The sequence below is a fragment of the Equus asinus genome, chromosome 22 (assembly GCF_041296235.1).
Source record: "Equus asinus isolate D_3611 breed Donkey chromosome 22, EquAss-T2T_v2, whole genome shotgun sequence".
NCBI lineage: Eukaryota > Metazoa > Chordata > Mammalia > Perissodactyla > Equidae > Equus > Equus asinus.
The window spans coordinates 26220072-26244008 of NC_091811.1; the positions used below are offsets into that span (position 1 = coordinate 26220072).

Sequence of the window (23937 nt, forward strand, 5' to 3'; positions counted from 1 at the left end):
TATGTGATGCAGTATTTGGTATTTCCCAGATTCTTGACATAAAATGCTCTCTCTCTAAATGATTTCTAAGGTGTTTGAGTACTAGCATTCAGAAACAGTCCTTTCTGTGATTATTGTAAATCGACGTGACTCTTCTTTTGTTAGGAGCCCCCACGCCCTGTGCACCCAGCACCCTTACCGGAAGCCCCACAACCACAGCGTCTTCCCCCAGAAGCTGCCAGCACATCTCTGCCTCAGAAGCCACACTTGAAGTTAGCACGAGTTCAGAGTCAAAATGGCATTGTACTGTCATGGAGTGTCCTGGAGGTGGATCGGAGCTGCGCCACTGTGGACAGCTACCATCTCTATGCTTACCATGAGGAACCCAGTGCCACTGTGCCCTCACAATGGAAAAAGATTGGAGAAGTCAAGGCACTTCCCTTGCCCATGGCATGCACTCTCACCCAGTTTGTGTCTGGCAGCAAGTACTACTTTGCAGTGCGAGCCAAGGACATTTATGGACGTTTTGGACCTTTCTGTGATCCTCAGTCGACGGATGTGATCTCTTCTTCCCAGAGCAGTTAAACCTTGCAGCCTTTATCTCTTCTCCTTTCAAAATTTCCACTTTCGGTCTTGTTTTAATCTTGTGCATGATATCCATTGTAAAATCCACATTGTGCAAGATTTCTTGGACAGATGTGTATATACACTACATTTGTTTATAATCAGAAGTAAAATAAACTCAGCCCATAAAGCAAGAATCTTTTTCTGGACAATTCAAGCTTCAAGGTTTTGAAATGTAAATGTGCACCTTGCTTTAGTTTTGAGGCTGGGAAATATGTGTGGGTGTTTGTGTGTGTTTTTCCCTATTTATATGTTTACTGCAGTGGAATCTCCCAATTTCATTCTCAAATTGACTTCTCTTCTGCTATGAAGTAAGTAGGTCAAAGGATCTGAGGTATGTAACTAGCATGGTTCTCTTCTGAGGGATCTGTAGGTTTACAGGTAAAGGATTTACACTGAATCTAAACAAAACCCAAAGAAAGAAAGAAAGAAAAAAAGTGGTAAATAGTTTGAAATAGGTTAATTTGAACACAGGAAATGATCTGTTCATCTTTTCTTTTGTCTCTTCTGGGTTGTTAATTAGGTGAAAAAGTTCTACAACTGCCCCTCCCTTTTCTTACTTGACTTTTACATTTATTTTGTGCCTTACAGATTAACCGCAGATACAAACACAGCCATTTGTGCATGGTCGTTTACTCTTCCCTTTCAGCCTTTCGCCCTTTGTTTCTCCTTCATCTCCACAAAAACAGAGCACATTCCCCTCAAATAAATTTTAAACCAAGTCCTTTATATATATTTTCATCAATGGTATTGCTACATTTAACTCCAAAAATTTGACTTGCTATTTTTTTTAAGAATATAAATGCTTTTATTTTTGGTCACTATTTAAATTAACTCTGTATAAAGTGGACCAAGAGAAGACCGTATTCATATTGTGTAAGAAAAATTTCCTTCAAACATATTTTAGTATGTATGTTGCACACTGTTAGAAATTATGAAAGCGGTTCTATTTCACTTTATCACCCAAAGCATAGTAATCTTTCAAAGGAAGTAAACCATAAAATTCACAAAATATGGTGAGCCAAAATATCAAAGGGAAAATCCATTTCCTCTTTTTTCTCATATCATTCTTTCTGTTTTAACCTTTTAACTTTGTTTTGATGGTGCCAAGTTTTGTCTGATTTACCCTGTGTGAACTTTGGATAGAATTTAAAATAGATCCTCCGGGGTCGTTTTATATAAGAATTAGACATAACGTCTGCGCATCTCTGTTCCTCTTCAAAGTTAATCAAATTCAGCATGGGTCATGGATTTTCACCATGAGTACCAGCTCTGCTGGTGTCAGGTAGGTGTTTGAATGTAGACAGTTTAGGACCAGAGAGCTGGGCTAAGTTTGGGGATGAGAATGTGGTTGGCAATATTTTGAAAGGACTTCATGGAGTTTGTGAAATAATTTTTCAAGTCATCTTTCCTTACCACATTTGAATTTGTGCTCCTACCTTCTCAAAATGAAATAGCCATTAATTTTACCTGGAATTATAGGAGGGAGTTATCCCTTCTGTTAGTGCTGCTTTGTTTGCAACTTTGATGGCTTATAGTAGGGAGCACTCTAGTTGTAAAGGTCAGTGTGCTGTCGCGTTAGGTGTAAAGTTTGACTGATACTCAAGAAAGCCTGTAGATTGCCAAAATGTAAATGCTCCCAAACCTTTCTTTCACTGTCAGAAAATGAGACCGCAATGAGCAAGTTTCCATGAGTCAAATTTGCCAACCAACTGTGTAGATGTTACTCATTCTGGGACTAATGATGATGGTAAAGAAGTTGCCAATGTCATGCCAATGGAAATTTCAAAAGGGAGAACCCTTCTGGATGTGTGTGAACACCTCTCTATATCTGCATGTATGTGTGTTTTTACCTGCAGTGGTTGCAGTGTCAGTTATATGTTGAAGATCATTTCTGTCTACAGAATAGAAAGCCCATGTTCAAAATTGTTCTTTATTGGCCGGTTTTATGGTCACGAGACAGCAATTTGCTTACCTAGCCTAGATAAGGTTCCCTTAGTGGATGTTTTTATTAATATTCACTAATCTTTTTTTTTTTTTTTTTACAAAAGCTTTGATGGCATTATATAATCAGGTGAAAAAAGCCCAGTAGAATGAAAATATTGCATTATTTTAGCCTATATTGTGTGTTTTCTAAGGAAAAAAATCTCAAATATTAACCCTAAAAATAGATTTACTACAGTAAAGTAAAGCTTTTTATTCCAGATGGTGGAAGGAAGGGACAAAAAGAGATTGTAATTATTTGAGGAAAAAGTATATTATAAGATGGTCCCCTCAAATTATGGGACTTTTGGGCAACAGCTATATAGGATTTGCTGAAAGGTGCTGGGCTAGAACTATAGGCTTTTATTTGGGGGAGGTTTTAATGTTGATGAGTGCTGGTTTTTTGTTTGGTTTGTTTCTTTGGGGAGAGAGAATGGAGGACTCAACTAGAAATAGCTACTGATTACAGACTTTTTTCTAGCAGTTCACACCTCATGGTACCTTTTGTATTTCACGGTACCTTTTCACAAAGTATTACATGTGAGCTTGATTATCCCATTTTGGGAATGCAAGTTTGCTACATTTTTACCTGACAATACTTGTGTAAGTATTGCCTTATTGGAAATCCTGGAAACTTCTGATATTTCAACCTGAGATGTAGGATGTTTATATGGCATTTAAAGGTAACAGTGATGTTTGTTACTCCCTACTTTGCACTTTGTCAGAGTAATTTTCACCCTGTTTTAAGTGTGAGTAAGCCTCTTTTTAAAATTATGTTCTTGCTAGTAAATTTATAAATTACATACAAAGGCAAAATGTGTTGCTAACAGCTAACTTTATGAGGTAACTATCTCCCTCTATTTCTCTAGACTGACTTTTTAAAATATGCAGAATACTGTGTACTGTTTAACACAGTAGAAGTTTATGAGAGAAGGGAAGAGTAGAACTTTCTTGCTGAAAAGTGAACATTTATTGGGATACTGTTGGCCTCACAGAGAGGTGTTCCCCTCTCCTCACCCCCATTGTCAGATAGTAGATGAAAAGTCTGATTGAAAAAAAGTGACCTAAAGCAGGGAGCTTAGACCCTTAGGGACATCTGTCTGTGGGAGTCTTTAGGCAGGCTGCTCCACGTGGTTCTCTTACTGTCCTGGATAAGTGTTAACTTCGGTTTCGTTGTTTGCTCTTTTGCTTACATTTTCTGAATTATCATTTATGCAGCAAGGTGAGTGCTAATATTGCATGATATGCATTTATCTTGTTCCGTGAATTTTCCAGTACTGTACAAGATTAACATGATAATGCCTGTGGTATCCTCTCTCACCTTTGTACACTGTGATCTTGGCAGTGCAGAGTACTGCAGAGACTTTCCAAGTGTTCTCCCCAACTTTCCTTCCTGGGCTACTAGTGTCCTGTGATTTGTTATTTTAACTTTGTCCTTGACCAGTCTTTGGCCAGTTTTATTCTAATTTCTGGAAAAACCATGTCCCAGTATTAGAGTAGATAACTCTTGCAGATAACTCTTACATAAAACCACTGTATGATTTTGCCTTCCTTACGATTTACTGGGCAAATGACGCCCCCTGCCCCCTTTTTAAATTTTGGGACAAAAGAAAAGATTAGAAGAATTCTCAAGTTTTGTTAGTGTGGCAGACTTGTCTAATTCCTACAACTTATTCCCCTTGAGCCAGCCGATGGGGAGGAATAGGAAGATACAAATACCTGGTTTGTCTTCTCGTCTTCACATAGTTTTATCATGCTAAATATAAGGTTTTGTTAATTTGTAGAGTCAACTAAGTACCTATCATTTATATTTAAATGCTGTCTTTTTTTTTTTTTCTAAGTTTTGTTTGTAAATAAGGTAACTGGGCAATCAAACACCTTTTGGGTATCCTGGCTTTAGTATTTTATCAGCCATTTCAAAATTAAATATAAAAACAAATCCTTTGTAGGATACTTGCATCCTGATTTTTCTTTATGACAGTTGCAAGTGTAAATAATAAGAGAATGTAAGACCTTCCTAATGTCTAATATAAACTGGGCTATAGCAGTTTGCCCTATTTTTATTAGGTTTTGAAGGTTTTTGTGGGTTTTTTCTTTTTTAAATGTACAGTAGAGTGGTGTCTGTATAAGTGTTAACTGTAGTGGGATTTTGTCCAGCAAGCCTGAAATTTATACTTTGAAATAAAACTACTGGATTTGTAACATTCTGAGTGCTCGGATTTCTTTGGGATTATTCTCAGCCCTGCGTTTCTTTCTTTTGAAAGTCTCTCAGCTTGTTAAGAATCACCCGTTAGTCTGTACAGTACGGCCGGTCTACCTCCTTGGCAGTACCACGGCACTCACAGCACATCCAGTTCTCCAGCTTTGAGAGAAAAGTTGTCATGCAGTTGCTCCCAGATTGGCTACGCTGCTTTGAACTAAAGGGAGCCAACATTAAGGTTTGCTCTCTTGTGTGCCTGGCCTGCACGACAGAAAGACTCAACGATGCTTGTTAGTACCCAGAAAAACCACTAACTGCATTTCTAGTAGAAGTTCCTTTGAAAAGGCAGCCCCCGCCCCTCTCGCCCAGGGCTTTGTCATTAAGTGTATTCAGTCAGGGGAAGGAGAAGGAGCATGGAGCAGTACAGGTTCTTGGGCCAGGCCTGGAAGTGGCACTCATCTCAGATTCCATTGGCAAGAACTCTGTCACATGGCACAACTGCCTGAGGGAATCTGGGAGATGTGGCCAGGCATAAAAGGAGAATATGGATTTTGTTGAGTGGGGAAGCAGTTTCTGCCATACCCTCTTGTATATGTTTGCGTGCTGAAGCCTGGTATTGTTATTTATCAGATACAATGCTGCTTCTACAGTGCTCCACCCCATAGTAAATGCTTGTTAAAAACTATAGAATCAACAGTGGAAAATGAAAGTGACACAGAATTTAATATATTTTATTCACACTAATTTTGAATGAAAAAACGTAACTAAAATAGTGCCTTTGGTATCTTATTTGCAGCCTTCCATTCCCTCATCTCCTTCCTTTTACGTAAGGTTTCAAGATTGGTTTCATGGTAATAAAATCAAAGTTGTAGGCCTCTGGCATGCCCTCATGGAGAGTTTTGTTGAACCGGTTCCAGTGAAAAACAGGGAGACCACCTTGTACGGTGGGACCACTAATGGCATAGGCTGTGTACTTTGATGCTAGATAGATATCTGCCACCTGGAAAGAGAGGAGAGGAGCATTTTAGAAAACCATGTGGACAAAACTTGACTAAATCCCTGTTTTTCATTGTTTTTTTTCCTGCTCTTTTTCCAAAGTCACAATATTAGCCCCCTTTAAAACAAAATCTTGCAGGCTTCCACGATATGGTCTTCTGTATCTATTTGGTATTCGAATGTGAACCGCCTAGTAGAAGAGTGTTAAACTAACGTAGCCAAAAGTGAGATCTGGAGTCAGATTACTCATATTCGGAATTATAGTTCCAAAACTTACTTCAAAATAAGCCCTATATGACTCAGTTTCCTCAACTGTAAAGTAGGCTAAACACCTTACTTCATAGAAGAGTTATCATGAGGATTAATGAGAGCAAATGCTTGGAGCAGTGCCTGGAATATATTAATTCCTCAATAAAAGTTATTCGGGGCAGTAACAAGAGTTTTAAAGTAGAAAAGGCTCAATATGAAAAAGTGATATCAAAAAGGGATCCACGGTTCTCAAAAACACCTAGACACCGAGTAGCAGCAGATCTCAACCTTGGAGGGAATTCCCCCATACTCAAATGGCTCAAGAGAAAGGCAATTTTTTAAGAATATCCTTCAACTTTTTTGATGAAAAATTGGCAGGCTCTTGTCTCCAGAAGAAGGTAAAATTGGCAAATGGAAGCTTGGCTTGGGTTCTCCCAAGCAAGGCAGCAGCGGTAATTTTCTTCGTGGGTTCTAGAATGGATATAACACTTTTCGCACACTTTACCAAATGTTTGCAAATACCATTAAAAAGAAAGAAATGCCAAAACATTCACTGGGGCGTCATGTGTGCCAGGCTTTCCATCCATCCTCTAAATTTTTTTCTACTTAACACAACATACTGAGAGTCATCAAGGCTAAAGCTTTGCCATCATCGCATAGCTAAAAGTGGGTTGAGTAGGAACTCAGACTACCCTAAAGCATCTCCTGTTTAGGCATTAGGCTGATGGAAAAATTAATGCACAGGGGCTCAGCATTCTTACAGTTTTCAGAGCTGATGATAGAAGAGTTAGCTCCACTTCTAACATTCCAGAATTTAGGACTGGAGATGCAAATGAAAAGACACATGCCCCAGCCCAAAGTGCGAAAGGATGTGCTAGAATGATTATTTCCACCAACTAAATGGCTAACTCATACCCTGGAACACCCAAAACCCAGTGGTGTCCAGGTAAATTTTTAACCACCAGCTCTCTAAGGAACGAAGGCCGTAATTTGTAGTGTTTGCTGATTTTCATGGTATAAATACTCCCACCATTGCTGATTTCAATCAACATGATGTCAACTGATTTTAGCAATTAGTTCTCACAAGTCTATATGAGCTGGCTTCAGCCTACCACTGCAAACCTATGTATTACCTATATTATGGGGCATATTACAGCACTTATCAATTCTAACATGGTGAAAACCCTTTAGTGCTTTGGGCATCTGGTCCAATACTTGTTCCTTCAGTTAAATTCAATTCCTGTTTAATGTGAAATCACACTGCTCTCAATAATACGTTCTTTGGACTTTGGGCCAGTCTGGTAAAACTTAAGGCCTCAACGTTATCACCATCATCATGATGATGATGATTGTGTACATTTACGAATAACCCACTAAGTATTGTTCTAAACCTTTTATAGATATTATATGTTTATTCTTCATAACAACCCAATGAGGCAAGTACTGCTATTTCCATTTCACAGATGAGGAAACAGAAGCATTACAAGATTATGTGATTTACTAGTAAGTGGCAGAGCAGGGACTAGAAGTTAGGCAGTGGGACCTACCACCAGAATCTCTGAAAAAGCTGACTCCTGAATTGAGTTTATGGTGACGGACTTTGCTGTGCTTTATGCCACAAAAACCTCTACAGCTTTGCCTGTGACTAGGCCTAGGTGCTGGTGGAAATTAAATTCAAAAGCCAGTAGCATATTACCTTCGTATCGTAGCAGCCTCCAGGACTCGGGTTCTGTGAGTTCAGGTCCTCACGGCAGCAGATGGTGTTGCAGGGATCGCCCCTACTGTAAGGATCCTTCTCATAATCTAGGAAACAGTGACGGGGAGAAGAGTGAATACTGGCTATTCTGAGATAACCCTTGTCCCCGCTAAGCTTCTGGGACCAGTTAAAGCCTAGATAATCAGAGAGTATACCCCAGAGACCTCCTGCGCCCAGCCTGCTCCCAGATCAGAGGTCCTCTTGGTCTGTACTAGGAGCTGCTCCAGGCCCAACCTGCTCCCAAGAACCTTGCACAGTGAAGAGTGGATGGAAGAGAGATGATAGAGGATAAATGTGCATTGATTTTTTTTCAACAAAATAAATACAAATTTGACTTTGATACTGTTCATCAAAAATAAAGTACTGATGAATAATTTTTGTTTTTTTGGCTGCTTTTGTCCTTGGAAGAAAACCTGTGTTTGAGGGGTGGGGTAAAAAAAGTACCCTGTATGAGTTATTTCTTCTGTGTTTTACATAGAATGTTTTCAATTAAAAAAAATCTGCAGAATCTTCTTCCCTGTCATTTTATAAGGGAAGACAAAATTCTATTTGTTGAATATAGATATGTATAGTATTAATTGAATACTAAATACTTAGTTCAATAACTTCTTATAATTCCTTCTAGTACAGAGATGATAAACTTACATGGATTCTTTATCCATGTGGAAGAAAAGGAGTTTTGAAGAATGATTCTTGAGAAATGTGCTACGTACTGTTGTATCGCATGATATATTTCATGGACTCCACATCAGTCACTTTCCCTTGGTCGCGCCGGAAGATTTTGGCTCGTGGAGCCAGATCATAAGAGAAGTCCAAACCCAGCTTCTGAACCAGCATTGGGTAGCCACTCCAGTTGTAGATTTTTTCATGGAAAGGAATGTTGTAGGAGGGCCAATATCCTGATTTGGAACAGAAGGGAAGGAAGGGTGGCATTGACAGGGGGAGAGAGAGAGGAAAAAAGAAAGAAGGAATGAAAGAAATGTTATTAATGACAATTTCTTATGAAAATTGGCACAGGTGTGTCATTACGAAACGATATTATACAGAAAATAAAACTTTGAATGTGAACCCTGGCAGTCAAACCGATCCTTTTAAATCTACAGAATTGGTATACCTCTAGATTATTCCCTTAGGGGAAGAAGAGCATCAGAATTCTTTAGTTTTCACCCAAAATTCTTAAAGCAATCTATTAGCCAGAAAATTATTATTTATGGAGCAAAATGAAGTATAACACAAAGTGGTCCAGGGAGTTCATTTAAGTGGATTTGGTTACTGAAATGCCAAAAGATGGCCACTTCCCAATGTGGCCCTAACAGGGACCTGTGCCAGGTGCTAACCATGGGAGAGCGGAAGAACACAGTACCGGGAATCAGAAAACCTGAATTTTAGACTTGAAGCTGAATAACCAGGTCTTAGGCAGTTAATCTCATTTTTTTTTTCTTTTTTTCAGCACGGGGAGGGAAGGGGAGAGTCCATAATGGGAAGGATTGGAGACGGACTCTAGGCTCCAGCAGGCTTTTCACCCTGACTCTAAGCATTCGTAACGGCTCAGCCTCATTCAAAGCTTCATAATGTGCCAAGGCCACGAGCCCATTAGTCACTGAGCATGTGACGTAACTCCAGCAGAATCAACATGTCAAGAACATCCCAGACCACAGTGGCCTGGGTTGTTGCCTTCGGACAGTCAGTTAACACAGGGACATCGCCACCACTTGGGTTGACTTCCCACCCTCATTCTCTTGGCCCTTGTCTGCCTTTTGCTCTTACTGTTTTATAGGATCCTCTACTCAGGGGTGAGGTTATTGAGACAGAACAAATGACAAGACTTCCAACTTTGCTGATTCTGGGACACACAGCCAGCGTCAGGCAGAACTGAGATAAAGACAACACTGGAATTACAGGCTAAAATCACATTTATGGCTACAATATATCTAGGTTACATAGACTTGGGGGTTAGAGGGCCTGGGTCTGAAGCCTAGTTCTGCCATAATTAAGTATGTGACCCTAGGCGAATTACTTAACCTCTCCGTGCCTCAGTTTCTTCACCTATGAAAGTAAACAATGATAGTACTTATCTTTCATAAGGATTGTTGTGAGCATTAAATGAGTTCAAACAGATAGAATGCTTATAATGGGGTCTAATTCTTGGTAAGCATTAGATAAATTTTTTTTAATTTAAAAAATATTTTTTTCCTTTTTCTCCCCAAAGCTCCCTGGTACATGGTTGTATATTTTTAGTTGTGGGTCCTTCTAGTTGTGGCATGTGGGACACCACCTCAGCATGGCCTGATGAGCAGTGCCATGTCGGCACCCAGGATTTGAACCGGTGAAACCCTGGGCCGCCACAGTGCAGCACGCGAACTTAACCACTCAGCCATGGGGCTGGCCCCTAGATAAATATTAACTGTTATCTTCATGTGAACAGCACAAATGAATAATAAAAAATGGCTGCTTTAAACAAATTCACATTTTCATAAATCTTCATGATTTACAAAAGCATTTCAAATAGAGTATCTTGTATAGTCTCACAACAACCTGACGATGTATAAGTATTACCATCCCTCCTTACAAAGGAAGAAACAGAGGTTCAGAGAGGTCACATACCTTCCTTCTGACTAAAACACCAAGCGCTTCCATCAACATACCGCAGTGGCTTCCAAATGTCAGGGGGTTTGCAGGACTTTTTTTTTTAATGGCTATATGATATCACAATTATTTGGGCAAATCACATGTTTCTTTCTGAGCCTTTCTTTCCTTACGGTAAAATGGTAACTATACTACTTATTTGGAAGTATGCTATGAAGATCAAACAAGAGATCATAAATAAAAGGCCCAGAAGTGTCTAAATACAGTAAACAGTGAATTTAACACTCTGTTCTTCCCTCTGGTGAAAAAACTACAGATGGATCAGCATCAGCTTCTTTAAGTCTCAGAGGAGTTTTCTTCATGGGATCTAGGAGTGGGATTGCAAAGAACCTGAACCCACCATTCCATAACCAGCGACTGTCCGAAGAAGAAAAGGCCTTGGATAATCTGTCCACTTTCACCAGCATCTCCCTCCTGGGACATGCTATTATTATCAGGCTCTTAGGAGGGGTGTGGACCAGGCTTTAAGGACAGACAACTGGGTCCTCAGCTTCGAACTGCCATGCTAACCAAGTAACCACCTGAGGATGTGATTTCTCAGGTAGATTTTCCTACAAGAGGAGGAGGTGGGGCCGCTGCCTGGTAGTATCTGATCTGCTTGGCAAGTGAACTTCCCACCGTAATTAATTCTGTGTTACGCACCTTAGGTACATTTAGTTGGCGTGAGCCATTTCCGCTGAGCTGGCTCACTCTGAGTGTCATTACAAAATCAATCTGAGGACCTGGGAAACCGAGGACCAGGCCCTGACCCCTGAGGTCTACACCCTATGCTGGCTCTGTCCCTACGGATCTATCAGCCGCTCTACTGCGACGGTTTCCTTCCTCTCTCTCACCTCCAGTCCAGTCTCCCTTTTCAAAACCTCCGATTCTCTAAAGTATGAAGGCGAAACTGCTGAGCAGGACACACAAGGCTAATATTCTTCCCTCACTACCCACCTTCCTCTTCACAGTCTCTCTAGCCGTCTTGAGCTAATAGTTTCTCAATCACGCCACAGTCTGCGTGCCTCCACTTATTTGACGTTGTCCCCAGGTCAGACTGGTGAGTCCCTTTTTAGCCTTTAAACCTCCCCTCAGGCATCATCTTCAGCTTCGTTTATTGAACAAATACTCAGTGAGGACTCTGTGTGCCGGGCACTATGTTTGACGCAAGATAATAGTGCTCAAGACTTTCAAGAATTATCTCAATTAACTCTCATGACAACCCTGTGAAATTGTAAAGGTCCACACTCCAACATCCAAAAACTCTTGGGGGGCAGATGTGTTTCAGAATTCAGGGTTTTTCAAATTTTAGAACAGCAATAGAGTCTGTATATTATATACAATATTGCAGTCTCTGTGGGGAGCAATTCATAATCAAAGGTATTGATATTTCTGGGGCCTAATGTATAAACAGTCTCCCTAGAGGAGAGGAAATAAAGACCATAAGTAGACAGTTCAAGTTAGTTTTTGCTACCAAATGAGTTCAGATAAGGTTAGATTTTGCTACCAAGTGAGCTAGGACAAAACAAACAAACAACTTCTGGTTTTAGAATTTTGAGATTTCAAAATTATAAATAAGTGACTGTGGACCTGTACCATTACTGTCGAGTTTTACAGATGAAGAAAGTGAGGCTTAGAGAGAGTGGATAATTTGCCCGAGATTGTGAGGAACAGAGATTCAAATCAAGGCAGGGTGACTCCAAAACCTGGGCTTCCAATGTCTGCGCTATGTCCTCGCCCTCCAGAACTGCCTTCTCTGACCCCTCCCACTGACAGTGGCGCCCTCGTTAGTTTCACACCGGGCTTGGGACACCAGAACTTATTCCCGCTCTTCACTTTCTGGGTTCCAATGGCTGCTTTACGTGTCTTACTAGACTGTGAGCCCCTAAAGGTCAGAGGTTTTGTCCTGTATCTGTGCTTTTCCAGTCCCTGGGCCACAGTAGCACTCCCAGAAATATTTGCTGAATTGAACTATAAAAGGTTTACTCAGGAACCCAGGAGAGAAGGTAATATTAGAGCCATGAGAAGTCATAAGATGGTCAGTGCCTGGCTTTGTCCCAATCTAGACACTGTCACATAAGACTTTGAGGTGCACGTTTTACACGTTGTGCTGAACCTGCTAATTCTTTCCCAGTGTAACTAGCAAGGGGAATCCCATTCCTTCTTCCCCACTATATAGTCCCCATCATACACTCACACACCACACATTCCCCACCATATACGCACGCACACATACTCCTCAGACTTCCAGACTTCCAGCACGAAGAAAGTACCTTTCCGTAGAACATCAGTTTGTTCAGAAAATTCTACATATGTGGGAATTTGCTCCACAATGTACAGAGTGCCTTTGTCAAGGCTGTGCCTCACGTTTACCTTCTTCAGGTCCAAGATCATGTACTGATTGTTATAGGTGCCTGAAATAGCAGGAAACGTGAGCAGGGCATGAGTATGGCTTTACTGGCTAACTCGAAATCTAAACAGATGCACGTGCTTAAAAGTTGCTCTGCGGGGCCACTTACCAGAGTTGTATTTTGAAAAGATCTCTGCCCACTCCCTGCCACCATTTGCCATCATATTGGCCACACGGACTCTTTGCCAGGCTAGGAGAGACTGGGGTACCACAAGCTTCAGCAGGGTCTTATTATACACACTGTTTGTGGTCTGCAGCAATATCAACCCACTGCTAAGAATGTAAAAGTCATCCAGAGACTCCAAAAACCCTGCAGGAAAGACAAATATATAAATCGGCATGTGAATACACAGAATACTGAACCATCATTAGCACAGAGCTTTACATACACAATGCATTTTGCAAAGAATAGCAGTTATTATCGTCCTTGACCTGTAGTAGCTGCTCCCAGCTCTGCCTCACCTTTGTGGCAGTTACTCAGCTGCTGCTTAGGAAGGGGCCAGGTCTTCCATCCCTGGGTTCTCTATTGAAATTTTTTGATTTTATGATTTGGGATGACAAAAATAAATTAAATCAGGACTGTTCCCATTTTCCAAAATGATGAACAGAAACAGATCCCCACTTGCTAGGATTTTGCAGACCTTTTAATTAGGGAGGGAGATTAGCAGAATTCATTGCTGGACAGTAAGAATATGGATGCCTTTTTCCTTCTCTTTCTACTTTTCTGTATTCTCCAAGTTTTACGTGATGAGTTTACATCATTTTTATAAATAGAAAAAAAATCTACATTTATAATGAACATGATTCTGATACTAGGATATTGACACTCTGGGTCTACGCTTTTTATAAATGTTGGAGTCAACACTTGAAAATCAATGAAGCTACAAGTCTTTTTTATTTTTTTAAGTTTTGATTTCTTTACTTTTGGTGAGGAAGATTGGCTCTGAGGTAAGATCTGTTGTCAATCTTCCTCTTTTTGCTTGAGGAAGATTACCCCTGAGCTAACACCTATGCCAATCTTCCTCTACTTTATATGTAGGATGCCACCATGGCATGGCTTGATGAGCTGTGTGTAGGCCCATGCCCAGGATCTAAACCTGCAAACCCTGGGCCACCAAAGCAGAGTGCATGAACTTAACCATTACACCACTGGGCTGGCCCTAACCACAAGTCTTTTTCAAAAGCCTGCTTTGTGTTTATGCTGCGATGAGTGTGGCAGAGATCAAGGATTATCAGACACAGCTGTAACAATGAGAGGATATATTTCATTGGTAACTAACAGTGATAGACAGACTGGCAGTGCTAAAGAACCATCAGACGGGCCCCAGGGAGAGTCAGAAGGGACCTGAGTAATGAGCTCCTCTGGTGCTTTGCAAACTTTCACCATTTTAATACCATTTTATTATTTTTGCCGCATCTAATTACTACTTGTACTATTATTTGCTTACTATTTTTTGTTGAATTAACTGTCTTCAAACTTAAAATATTTAGCCTTGTCACATACAATAATATCCAAGGAGTTGTGGCTTTAATGTTTTGGGGTTCTTTTCCTCCATGAAACACATTAAAACAAATACGATTCTACTAACATGCAAAAAATACTTGTGCACTAACCACCTAATAGCACCTCACCAGCACTATGCATGTCACGCGTTGAACAACACCCATGTCGTCCTATGCTTTCGTGATTGGGAAGAGCAAGATGAGGCTCAGAGAGGTGAGGGCATCTAACCGAGATGATGCAGCCAGCTCCTGGCACACTTGGGCCTAGAATGCAGGTCCTTGATCTGGTCACTTTTCAGACTTTCCATGAAGTCTGAACAACTAGGCTCAGCCTTCATGGCTCTCCCTCTTCTAGGTTAATGAAAGTTGGAGGAGGAGAGCTTCATGGAGGAAGTGGAGCTGGAACTGAGTCTTGGCAACTTGTATACGCATTGACCAGGTAGAGAGCAGTGAGCATTAAAAGTAGGAATGATAACATAACAAAGGTATACTAGCAGGAAAGATGTAGCATAGGCAGGTGGAAGCTTTGCGAGGCAGGAGCAAAGAAACATTAGAAAATACAGGTGGATAGTCATTCACTCATTCACTCAACAAACAAGCTATTGTGTATCCACTCTAGGCCTGGTAGGGATTGATAAGGTAGGGTCAAATACAGAGATGATCTGAAGCTAAAGATAATTATGAGTTCAGAGCATGCAATGGGAGTCAGGGGGCCTGCATTTTACTTCCCTGCACTGCCATGAATGACTTTGCGAATTCTCATTTGCCTCTCTGTTTCTTATTCCCTTCCTCTGATAACCTGGGACTAAGTGATGTCATTCAGCTCTGACAGTCCAATTCTAATTTCTGGAAATTTCTGAGTAGGAAAGTTACACGATGACAGCAGTGTTCAACTAATGCATAATGAGCCTCCACAAGTCTGCCATCAACCTAGACAGAGGTTTGTATAAATGAAAGAACGTTGCACACTGCAGGTGGTCCAACGTTTGATGAATGGATAGCATCCTTGAATGAAATTTTAATGGGCAACCCTTCTGGGAAGATACAGCCTGGACATCGGATACAGGGCTTGTCAAGCAAAGTGTGGGATGGATTTCAATGACCATTCATTCATCTTTTGGGCTGGGGTTGTTTTGCAGTGTTCAAACTGTACAACCATACTTGGCAGGCTTGAGCCAGCTCTCTGGTAGAAAATCCCCACAGGGTGGGATGCTGTACTGCCTGCCGGCATGATGAACTTGCTAATTCACTCTTATTGTAGCAACCTCTATGGACACAAGAGGGCAGGCATTCTTTAATATGAGCGAGTGAGTGAATAATACTGACATGTAAGAAGCAGTGTTTCATTCAAGGGCAAGACTGTTTATTAAAGATGGAAAAATGTAGGCCACTCAGAGTTCTGGAACACAGAGGAAGCATTGGGTTGCAAAAACCCTAATCAAGGAGGTTAATTCTAGTTTAGAGATGAAGATTTAAAAAAAAGGAAAAATCCCAGAGAGGGAATAAAGTCTTAAAACATTGCATTATAAGAGAAACACATATTCTTTGACTATGTAAAATTATATTCTTGCTCTAATCTGTCCTTCGCAGCTTCAGAAAGCAGACTATTTTAGATCAAGAGACAGTGAAGGACTCCAGTGTGACAGTCAGCCTGCAAAGAACATTTCATAGTAAGCTTCCTGCTGAATTCAACGAAGAAATAAAAGGGAACCTTTACAGTTAATAAATTGTATTTCAAGACTTAAAAGAAAACACTTGAATCACAAAAATAAACAGGGACCACTACCCTCTGATGCCATGTAGACCTATTGCTTAGTACAACCTGGAAAAGTTTACCCTTATTTATTTGCACATTGCATGCATTAACTGCTCCAAAGCTCCAAAAACCAGACATGCTCCTTCCTTCCAAAAGAGTAGAATCAGCGTTGACCAAGGACAGAAACAGCGTACAGCTCAGGGTCAGTAGTATGGGTCATGATTGTACAAATAGCTGTGCTGCATTTCTTCACCCCTCGCTCTACCCATATTCTCTGCAAGGTCACTTTGCAGTCTCACCCACCAAGAGATGTTGTCTGTTTCCCCATCTTTTAAATCTGGGCTAGCTTTGGAACTTGCTTCAGCTAACAGAATGTGCCAGGTCCGAGTCTAGGCCTCAAGAGAACTTGTGTACTTCTGCTCGCTCTCTTGCAATCCTGATACTGCCTTGTAAACAAGCCCTGTCTCGCCTGGTCTCTAGGATGAGAGACCACGTGGAGGAGAACCAGTCATCCAAGCCAAGGCCAGCCTCAAGCCAGCCAACCCCCAAATGTGCAAGAGAGTTCATCCCAGGTCAGCAGGGCTGCCCACCCAACCCATGGCCAACCAGAGATGCATGAATGTGCCAGCTGAGATATCCAGAAAGAACCACCTCACTGACCTGTGTGGACTCAAAAGCAATAATAATCACATGTTGTTCCCAGCCACAAAGTTTTGGAGGTTATTTCTTTACACAGCAATAGCTAACACACAATAATAGTAATCCAATTATACAACATATTTTGTTGTGAGATGTCTTGCTGCTTTTGATCGTAACACAGATGGATGTGACATGTTAGGAACTCTTTTTCCTTTCTTTCCTTTTTTCATAAAAGAAAAACCAAAGTAACAACTTTTCACCACACTCAGCCTTTCTGCCCAGCTTCTTCCCACTGCTGAGGAGGGACAATATCACTTCTCAGACGTGTGGAAAGTACCAACCTGTGCTGGGCTACCTGATTTCTCTGAGCCAGTCTGATAGTCAATCAATGTTTATTAAACACCTACTATATCCCAAGCACTGAACAATGGCCCCCAGCCCACAGACTGTGTCAGAATTCCCTCAGGAGCTTTCTCAAGAGGAACATGCCCGGAGTGCCCTCCCGCCCACCTCTGCTCCCCTCTGAGTCTCCACCAGGACCCCTGCTCGAAGATTGCTGTCTGCAGCACGAGAATCTTCTGCTTCTTCAATCTGAAAAAGGAAGCCTGTGGGTTCCCTGTTATCCCAGGACACACAACCCTACCATCATTTATTTTGCCTACTCCACAATGGACTCAGTCTTCCCATCGTCCAGAATGGCATTTATTTGCTTCTCTTCCTGCCAAGACCCTCACTGGTACCAATCAACCTGCATTTCTTTCAGTGATTATTCTTCAATCAAGTAAGGATTTATTGAGGACGTTTCTGCCTAATCCTGCCGTAGGAATGCGATCAGTGGAGGATCCATACTATCATGTATTATTGAGAAAATAAACAGCATTGTCAGAAATAAATCTAAGACTAAATCCCAATACAAAATGCCTTTCCCATGATACCATATGCCTGACAACTATGATGAGAACAGATATGTAGTCAAGTGAATGGTGACAACACTTAACACACGCAATGGAACAAATACAGTAGAAGCAATTAAGAAGAGAGTGAGTCACGGGGAGCTGCAAGTTTAGACAGGGTGTAGCTGGGCAAAACACCTTATAACCAGTTAACCAAAAAGAATATGGAAAATAAGGTGAGATTCCTGGAAAGATAGAAGGGAGGAAAGCTTCCTGAGCTAGGTGGGGAAAGATGGTCAAGACAGATATGACCTGGGAGAAGTCATCAGTGTCCTGGGATGCTGCCAAAGAGGAGATAAAGACCAAAGGAAAGGTATTTAAGAAAGCAGAAATGAAGTGCTACAAAATCTGTTTAGAATCCTAGTCCTACTTTCATTTCTTTTCCTCCCTTGGTTCTACTTTTATAGGGGGAAGACATCAAGCTTGGCGTGTATTAACTCACAGATTGTGTGTATATACTTCATTCAGCTTTATGAACAAAGTAGGATAAAAGAGGTAAGGTGAAATTAAAAAAAGTAACTACAATACCTTAAAAATGTTTACAACATACATAGGCAATTTTATAACCCATGAAAGTAATAACATATGGCTGATGATTGAGACTTTGCTAAATTTTCTTGGGGCTTTGAGACTATTCTTTTATCTTCTTGTGCACCGACTTTCAAGTATTTGAACTTCAAACAGGAAAAGGCTGGGCAAGTCTTTGCTACTCAGACCAGGTGGGCTGCCAGAGTCTCAATGGCTGGCTTGGACCCAGTATGTTAGAATCACCTAGGGTGCTTGTTACAAAGACCCCAGCCCAGATCAAGTGGAAAAGAATTTCTTTGGATGACACTTTGAAATCTGAATTTTTAGCAAGCACAACAGTAAATTTTAAGTTTAAGGGGTGTGTATATGTGTGCGGGGATGTAATGCAGAGTAGCACATGCAAGCTCTGTGAAACACACCAAGTTCATTCCAGAAAGCCTCATTTACTGCTAATTGAGCCTGAAGCCTCAACCTCATAGGGATCATCATTACAGGAACCCACAATTAAAACTCTTTGAATAGGTTCCAGCTTTTGTTCCCACGCAAAAACTCCACCCCCCTGACATGCCAGGAGGCCCTTTGAGTTCACAGCTTTTTTAGTTTTAACCATTTAACTTAAATGCAAACTGAATCATTTCTGAAAAGAAAAAGTGGATATTTATAGTCAGATATTGTGTTTGAACTCCAGTCCCCAACCTCTGAGTGGCATGATCTTGAGCATGCTAGCTAACTTCTCTGAGCCTGTTTCTGTATTTCAAAAATGCAGATATAATATGCTTCTCGTTAGGTTTTTATGAAAATTAAATGACATACTACATCACAGATGTTCAGCCTAGTATCAGTCACTGTGCCAGGCTCATAAGAGGGAACTGAACAAATATTAGTTGTTCTTTTAAGTTTCAAAAACAAGTTGGGCACAAACAAGTTTATAGTAACTTATTTAAAACTGAGTGCTGCCTAATTCCCATAAAACTAGTTAGGTCCTATTCACGTCACTAATCATCAGGGTGGCTACAAAGGATTAGCTTCAAGGTCCAACTTCTGTATTGAACATACAGGTTTGCATCGGAAATGCCTCGATGATAATTCCTGAGCATGTTGGACTCTGGTTTTCAAATCAAGGCTCTAAAAGGGAGCGCAGTACGACTAGAAAACAATGAGATTGTGAGAATAACAATGCTCTCTTGGGCAGCCCTCATCTCCACCTTTCACTTCGTTTCCCCCTCTTTCTCCCTGCAGTTACCATCATGTTCACATCAGGGTGGGGCATCCATATCTGTCTGCCTGTCTCCTTCCTTTCCTTTTTTCTTCCCATTCTTTTTTTCCTTCCTTCTTTTCCTCCCTTTTTTCTTCCTTGCTTCCATAAATATTTAGTCGATGATTACAATGTGCAAAGCTCTGGGCTGGCCCTGGGATGTAGACATAAATACGGAATATGGGCTCTGAAGAAATTACACACAGGCTTCTGGGGGAGCTCAAAGCAGGGGTGGGTTACTCAGCCTGACGGTGAGCAGAGGCTTCTAGGAGGAGCTCTTGTGACACCTTTTGTTAGCATGGAAAGCATTTGGGCAAAATGTATTAAAAGGCAATAAAAATGCTCATACCAATAATGGCAGTACAAAGAAACTGAATGATTTCTCCCACAAATAAAAATGATAAGCCCTATATAAAATTATTTAAAACAACTAGTTTGAAGTCACTAGAAAATGCCCAAAGGCAGGGAGAAACTGCACACTGGTAGCATTAGCTAAGCATATGAATACGTGGCTTCTTCGCTTGAGTGTGCTCCCTACCCACTACCCGCAGCTCTGGTCGGGGAAAACTGCAGCCATAATGACTTGAGATGGCAGGTGTCAGAATTCAGAGCTGTGGAACAGCTGAGAATTTAAGGGGGAAATTTTGGAAGCAAGAGAGAACTACAAAAGAGCAAAGGTGCAAAATCTGAATATAAAGTCCGCCGAGTTCCTTGGCGGACCACTAACTACGCAAGAGCGTGAGAGAGGCAGGGAGCCAGGGGCAAAAACAGAGAGAAGTGAGAGATGTACCCTTGTAAGACAGAATTGTTCCCGGTGAGATACGTGAGTTTGCTGCAACTTTGACAGACGGTGTTCCCCAACTCACATACAGCTCAGACTGCTGGGGCTGTCAAAGGGCAAAATTGACAGCTGGGGAACAAATGGAAATTTGGAGGAAAGCTTGGAAACAAGCCAATCACAGAGAGAGTTAGCTTTCAAATCTGAGTTACTCTCTGCCAAAATCCTTGGCTGTCTACTAAACTACACAGGTGCAGGGAAAATCTCCAGGGGGCCAGGTTGAAAAAGGAGCAGCTAGAAGCAAAAAACACTGAGCAAAGACATCAGCTGCTGCACACTGTGAGGGAGACATATTTTGAAGTTTGAGTACCAGCAAAGTAAGTACCTACTGTAACGAAACACCAACAATTCTCAGAAAAACAAATTCCAGAGTCAGTATAATGTACTATATCCTCATGTCCAATTTTCAACCAAAAACTATTAGGCATGAAAAGAAACAGGAAAATGTGACCCATCCTAAAAAAAGTCACTAGAAACTTTCCTTACACAGGCTTAGATACTGGATTTAACAGACAACGACTTCAACTTCAAACAGTTCAGAAAGGGAAAATATAGTATTACAAGTTACCTGAGGGAATATTAATAGAGAAACGGAAACTAAAGAATGAACAAAATGGAAATTCTAGACTCAAAAAGTACAATAATTGAAATGAAAATTTCACTGGATGGATTCAATAGTAAATTTGAGGTGGCAGAAGAAAGAATCAGTAAACTTGAAACAGGTCCATGAAAATTATCCAGTTTGAGGACTAGAGAATAAAATGAAGAAGATGAAGAAAAATGAACAAAATCTTAAAGACCTATGAGATAAGATTAAACATTCTGACATATAAGTAATTGGAGTCCCAGAAAGAGAGGGGAGAGCTAAGGGGATGGAAAAAATGTTTGAAGCCATAACTGTTGAAAAATTCTTGAATTTGATGAAAAACATTAATTTACAGATCTTAAAACTTAACAAACTCCAAATAGAATAATTACAAAGAAAATCAGAGCTAACATATTACAAAACCAAAGATAAAAATCGGAATACAGGGGAAAAATTATATATATATATAATATACATATTACACATATTATATATAATATATATTTTTTAATATTTAAAAGTATGTGTATATATATTACTTGTTTTAATTTCTTTAAAAGACATACATGTTTAAATAAAAATTATGACACCACATTGGTGGGTTTATAACATATACATATTATAACATATATATAATATATTACAACACCACCACAAAGAATGGAGGGAACTAAATGGGATTATTACCAATGCAATATTCCCATCCTTTTTTACTTGACATAATGAAATATTTAATTTATGTAAATTTTGATGAGTTAAAGGTAAATGTTACAATTTTTAGTGCAACTACTGAAAAACAATGCAACAAAATATAGCTAGAAAGCCAACGGGGTGCTAAAATATAAAATATTTTGTTAAAATACTAATGAAATATTTTCAATACAAAAGAAGACAGGAAAGAAGGAACAGAGAAATAAAACAGAGATGATTATAAAGAAACTAAATAGCAAAATGGCAGACCCAAATCCAAATATTTAAATATTAACATTAAATGTAAATGCACCAAATACTCCCATCAAAAGTCAGTGATTGTCAGGCTTAACAAAGAAAAAAAAGACCCAACTATTTGCTGCCTAGAAAGACATACCTTAAATACAAAGACAAATAGATTGTAAGTAAATGTATAGAAAAAGTACAAGATGCAAACAGTAAGCATAAGAAAACTGGAGTAGATTTATTAATATAAGACATTACAGATTTTAAGACAAAGGGTTTTACTAGAGACAAAGAGGGACATTTAAGAATCATAAAAGGGTATGATGATATTATTGTTGGAGGTGTAAATATTCCTCTCTTAGTAATTGGTAGAAAAGTAGACCAAAAAATCAATAAGGATATAGAAGACGTGAACCACACTATCAACTAACTTGACCTAATTGACATTTAGTGAAGGCTACACTCAGGAATACCAGAATTCACATTCTTTTCTATTGCATATGGATCATTCACTGAGATCGACCCCATGCTGGGCCATAAAACAAGTATTAATAAACTTCACAAAAATTTGAAATTGTACAGAGTATGTTCTCTGATCACAACAGAATTAAAATTAAAAAACCAGAAAGACATCTGGAAAGTCTTCAAATTTTTGGAAACTAAACAATATACTTCCGAATAAGTCACAGATTAAAGAACTCATGTGAAAGATTAGAAAAGATTCTAAATTGAATGAAAATGGAAACAAAATATAGCAAAAATTGTCACATGCACTGAAAAGAGTGCTTAGAGAGAAATTTATAGTTTTATTTCTTATAGTAGAAAGGAAGTAAGATCAAAATCAATTGTTTAAGATTCTACCTTAAAAAGCTAGAAAAAAAGCTGATTAAATATACATAGAAGAAAGAAAATGATAAAAGATTAGGAATGGAAATCAATGAGGAAGAAAAATAGACAAATAATAGGAAACAAATCAATGACAACAAAATCTGGTTATTGGGAAATATCAGTAAAATTGATATACCTCTAGCTAGACTGATCAAGAAAAAAGAAGACATATTATTGTGAATAATTAAAGGGACTTAACTACAGATCCTACAGACACTAAAAGATTAATAAAAATATTATAAATAACTTTACTTCAATAAACATAACAAAAGAAATAGACAAATTCCTTGAAAGACATAAATTTTTAAAAATGACTCAAGAAGAATTAGAAAACTTGAATAGTCCTATATCAATGAGAGAAATTGAATTCATAATTAAAAACTTTCCAATAAATAAAATTCCATGTCTAGATGGCTTAATCAATGAATTCTATTAAACATTTAAGGAAAAAAAGAATACCAGTCCTACACAAACACTTGCAGAAAACATAGAAGAAAAAAATAATTCCAAAATCAGATTATAAGGGCAAACCTATCCTAATGCCAAAACTATTAAAAGAAAAGGAAACCACAGACCAATATCTCTCATGAATATAGATGAAAAAATCTTTAACAAAATATTAATAAATTGGATTAAAAAAATAAGAATAACATATTATGGCTAAGTAGGGGTTATCCCAGGAATGCCAAATTGGTTTAACATCTGAAAATCAATCAAGAGAATTCACCATATTAATAAAGAAGAAAAATCATATGATTATTTTAATAGAAGCTGAGAAAGAATTTCACAAAACGCAACACTCATTCATGATAAAAACATTAAGCAAAGTAGAAATAGAAGGGATAAAACCTTAAAAAGGGTATCCACAACTAACGTCATACTTAATGGTGAAAGACTGAATACTCTTCACTCCACAGATTGACCCTCTTCCCTTTAAAAGATTCTGATTTCCTTTCCTTGAACATGGGCTGATCATAATAATGTGCTTCTAATGAATAGAATGTGGTAGAAGTGACAGTGTATGACTTCTGAGACTAGGTCATAATAAGCATTGCTGTTTCTGCTTTATTCTTTTGGACCACTTTGTCTGGGGGTGGGGGACACCAGGCACCTTGTCATAAGGATACTCAAGCAGTCCTGTGGAGGGGCCCAAGTGAAGGGGAACCAATTTGTCAGCACTACCTTGTCAACCATGTGAGTCACCTTGGAAGTGTATCCTCCAGCTGCAGTTAA

At 39.5% G+C, this 23937-nt stretch overlaps 2 protein-coding genes across 12 annotated transcripts in view; one reads left to right on the forward strand and one right to left on the reverse strand.

Moving 5' to 3' along the window:
• Positions 1 to 4788, forward strand: part of ATF7IP (activating transcription factor 7 interacting protein) — a 113100-nt gene extending 108312 nt beyond the window's left edge. For all 11 annotated transcript variants that reach the window (XM_014834208.3, XM_070494855.1, XM_014834207.3 and 8 more), the window contains exon 15: positions 145 to 4788. In XM_014834208.3, the coding sequence (XP_014689694.3) occupies positions 145 to 564 (420 nt within the window). In that variant the 3' untranslated portion in view covers positions 565 to 4788. The remainder of the gene's footprint in view (positions 1 to 144) is intronic.
• Positions 4789 to 5501: 713 nt separating this feature from the next.
• Positions 5502 to 23937, reverse strand: part of PLBD1 (phospholipase B domain containing 1) — a 49732-nt gene continuing 31296 nt past the window's right edge. Inside the window, exons 7-11 of the mRNA XM_014834211.3 lie at positions 12932 to 13132; positions 12686 to 12826; positions 8501 to 8686; positions 7728 to 7834; positions 5502 to 5786 (exon numbers count right to left, since the gene is read on the reverse strand). Of these exons, the coding sequence (XP_014689697.2) occupies positions 5595 to 5786; positions 7728 to 7834; positions 8501 to 8686; positions 12686 to 12826; positions 12932 to 13132 (827 nt within the window). The 3' untranslated portion in view covers positions 5502 to 5594. The remainder of the gene's footprint in view (positions 5787 to 7727; positions 7835 to 8500; positions 8687 to 12685; positions 12827 to 12931; positions 13133 to 23937) is intronic.